The sequence below is a fragment of the Sminthopsis crassicaudata genome, chromosome 2 (genome assembly GCF_048593235.1).
Source record: "Sminthopsis crassicaudata isolate SCR6 chromosome 2, ASM4859323v1, whole genome shotgun sequence".
Classification (NCBI taxonomy): domain Eukaryota; kingdom Metazoa; phylum Chordata; class Mammalia; order Dasyuromorphia; family Dasyuridae; genus Sminthopsis; species Sminthopsis crassicaudata.
The window spans coordinates 35860651-35864082 of record NC_133618.1 but is presented as its reverse complement, the minus strand read 5'-3'; the positions used below and the strand labels follow the sequence as shown (position 1 = coordinate 35864082).

Below are 3432 nucleotides of genomic sequence, written 5' to 3'. Positions count from 1 at the left end.
GTGTTTCTGTCTCTTGGTCTCTATCTGTCTGTCTGTCTAACTCTTTCCTGTCTGTCTGTCTCTCTCCCTTCCCCCTTTCTGTGCTTCCCTCTCCCTCTCCTCTCTCTTCCTCCTCCTACTTTTTCTCCCTCTATTTATCTCTCCTCCTTTCCCCCTTTCCTGTTTCTCTGTCCCTGTCTCTCTGCCTTTCTGTCTTGGGCTCTGTCTGTTTCTTTCTCAAAATATGTATATAGAATGGGAACATCACCAATGGGGTAATTCCACTTATAATTCTTTACAAAATCCAGCAAATGAAGTTATATTTCAAACTGGCATTACCCTTGAGTTTTAGCATTTTTACTTGGCAAGAAAATGAAATATTTGTTTTTTAGACACTGGGCTCTTTTGCTCTCCTTTATGTGACAAAACTGTTTCCTTGGTTGGTTTTAGAACCAAGGAAGCTGAAATAGATATAGTATAAATGACTTCCACAGGGTTTCACAGCCACTAAGTGTTAAAGGCTAGATTTGAATTCAGAACCTCTAATTCTAAGTCTAGCACACTATCTACTGCACTATGCGACCATTTCTAGTCAGGCTTTGTTGACAAGGGAAGATCTCAAAATAATGGAAACCCTCTTGTCTGGGAGCATGTCAACTTTGCATATGCAGCCTCTCTGTTCTTCCCAATATTCAGTAGTGCAATACCTCTGATCCTGCAGCAAGAGAGAAAATATCACCCAGAGGCTGGGGAGGGAAGAAGGGCTGGAGGCTGGGGCCAGTGTCCATCTAATAGTGACTTTCATTTCCTGTGAGCTGAGGACAGGGATTGACCACATACATGGAGGGACAGAGACTGAAAACAATGATGGGGAGGAACAGTGGGGGACAGCTGTCTAGCACAGCCAATACCACACCCCAGGGACCACTCAGGTGCTTGAGAAGGAGCCAGGATAGAGAGAGGATGGGCCAGCTCTCGGGGGCAAGGGTAAGGGCAAAGCCTGTATAAATCTCTGGAGAGGAGGCTGACAGACTGATAGGAAACATTATGGTCTGTGGAAGAGAAATTTCCTTTCACTGCTACATCAAATTATAGCTTGAGAATCATGTGATCTTAGGATTTTTGTGGGTAAGGGTGGCAACAGCATTAAGTAACATACGGGGTGACACAGCTAGTAAATAACTGGTGTCATATTTGAACTCAGATCTTCCTGACTCTAGAACTCTATCAACTGAGCTGCCCAGCAGCTGCCTTTACATTCTTCTTAAAGGATCCTGTGGCTACACTGAATGGGAATTCATATCCCAAAGTTCCCAGATCATCTGTGTGGAGTCAATGAGGAAGAAAAAGGAGTTTCTTTTAGTTTGGAGGTGCCCATCTAAAGCTTAGATTTTTATAAAATCCATTTAAACAATGAATAAATTAATAAAGGAAAAATACAGATTAGGTATTTATTATGGTCCAAGCCTTGTTCTAAGAGCTGAAGACATTAGGAGAACAGTAAAGGGGTCTTTGCTCCCAGGGACTCACAGAGAAATAGGGAGAGATGTCACTTATTAGAGATTTCAGCTGCAGGTTGGAGGGAAATTGCTTGGAGTTTTCTAAGTGCTGAAAAAGTGATGGCAGTTTCTCTTCATTAATGCATTGGGTCAAAGCAGATCAATTTATGATGTTGAATCATTTGACATTTCCAAGGATTTTGGTAGCAGAAACTTTCTGCAGTAGCTGTACCAATTATGCAGTGGGGGGGGGTTTCAATATTAAATATATCAGCCCTAGGAAACGACTCTCTGGTATTATTCTGACTTGAATGCCTACAGAGATGTCCTGACAATCACACATAGTTATTTCTGTGAACATCTGTGAAATCTCACAAGAATTATGAGTTATGGGGGGCACTACAAGCTACAAGGCAGGGCGATCCCCTTGAAATCACTGACCATATATGTGAATCTCTTCTAGGCAGGTCCCCCTCTGCTCCTGAGATTTCTTGGCATCTTGCAGGTTTTCAGGGCTCATGAGGAAAGAGTAGGGTCTAACCCAACTGGTATATCCCCATCCCAGGATCCCAGAAGGGGAATGCTGCACTGATACAACTCAGAGTTCTGGACCAGCTAGGAAGGGAGATCACTGGTCCTGCCTCTGAGCAGAAGCCTCCCTCCCTGGGCTGTTTTGCATGGCTCACTCCCAGCACAGGAAGCTCCCTGCTGAGAGCAGCTATAAAAAGGCAGCTGGGGAGGAAGGTGCTGGGCAGCTCAGAGCTCAGGCACATGGACATGGGGTTCCAGGCTCAGATGTTCCTTGTCCTGTTATTCTGGATCCCAGGTGAGTGAGGAAGAGCAGAGACAAGCCTGTCTTTTGTTCCCCCCCCCCTCACCAGGAGTGGAAAGTGTGGGATTCTGAGGGTCAGGTGGAAAATGTGGCTCTGCAATGGGATCATGGGGGCAAGACCCAGCTCTGAAAGTTTAATTTACCACAGTCAGAGAGATTTCTCCTGCTGGGAATCTGGCCTGGTATTGTTCTCACAATTTCTCTTGTGTTTGTGATTCCAGATGCCCGAGGGGCCATTGTGCTGACCCAGACTCCAGCTTCCCTGGCTGCATCTCCAGGAGAGAGAGTCACCATGTCCTGCAAGGCCAGTCAGGGTATTAGCTATTACCTGAACTGGTACCAACAGAAAGCAGGGCAGGCCCCTCGGCTCCTCATTAGGTCTGCAGACATCCTGCACTCAGGGGTTCCTGCCCGGTTCAGTGGCAGTGGGTATGGGACAGATTTCTCCCTCACAATCAGCAAAGTGGAGTCTGAGGACGCTGCAGTCTATTACTGTCAGCAGTGGGATAGCTATCCTCCCACAGTGATACAGGCCCGAACAAAAACCTGCCCAGCAGCTGCTTAGAGGGCATCAGTGCCGCGGGGGTTGCTAGTTCCCCTCATCTGGGAGGAAGGCAGCTTGTCTGGGCTGCCTCTAGGGGAGTTTTCCAGGTCTCAGAGGATGATGCCATGGCTGTGATGAGTTCTGACCTTGATTGCTTTCCCAGTCAAGAATCATGAGGTGACACAATCAAATTAATAAAATTAATTCCCATCCCAAAGTAGGGCTTGTCTAACCCACATATGATCGTCTGTCCTCTTTCCAGATCTTCAAATAGTGTTCTTGTAGCTTTTTCTGGAAGATGTCTAGGATGGGAGGCCTAACTCCCAAGGGAGCTCACTGATGCAGTGGATAGAGCCACATTGTCAGGAAGACCTGAATGCCATTGCAGTCTGAAGTCCTTTTCAGTTGTGTGATTCTGGACCAGTCACTTGACCTCTGTCTCAGTCTTTTAGGGTTGTTGAGAGAATCAAGTGAGATCATGATTGTAAAGTGCCTAGCACTGTGCTTGGAACTTACTAACCTCTGAGCAATGTTAGCCATTATTCTTATGACTACTGCCTCCAGTACTGGATCATCAA

General features: G+C 46.2%; 1 gene segment (V, D, J or C); it reads left to right on the top strand.

Annotated features, from left to right (window-relative positions):
- Positions 1-2233: 2233 nt before the first annotated feature.
- On the top strand, positions 2234-2890 carry LOC141554140 (immunoglobulin kappa variable 3-11-like). The segment is given in 2 exon segments: positions 2234-2304; positions 2532-2890. Coding segments are annotated over 2 exon segments (399 nt in total).
- The last annotated feature ends 542 nt before the right edge of the window (positions 2891-3432 follow it).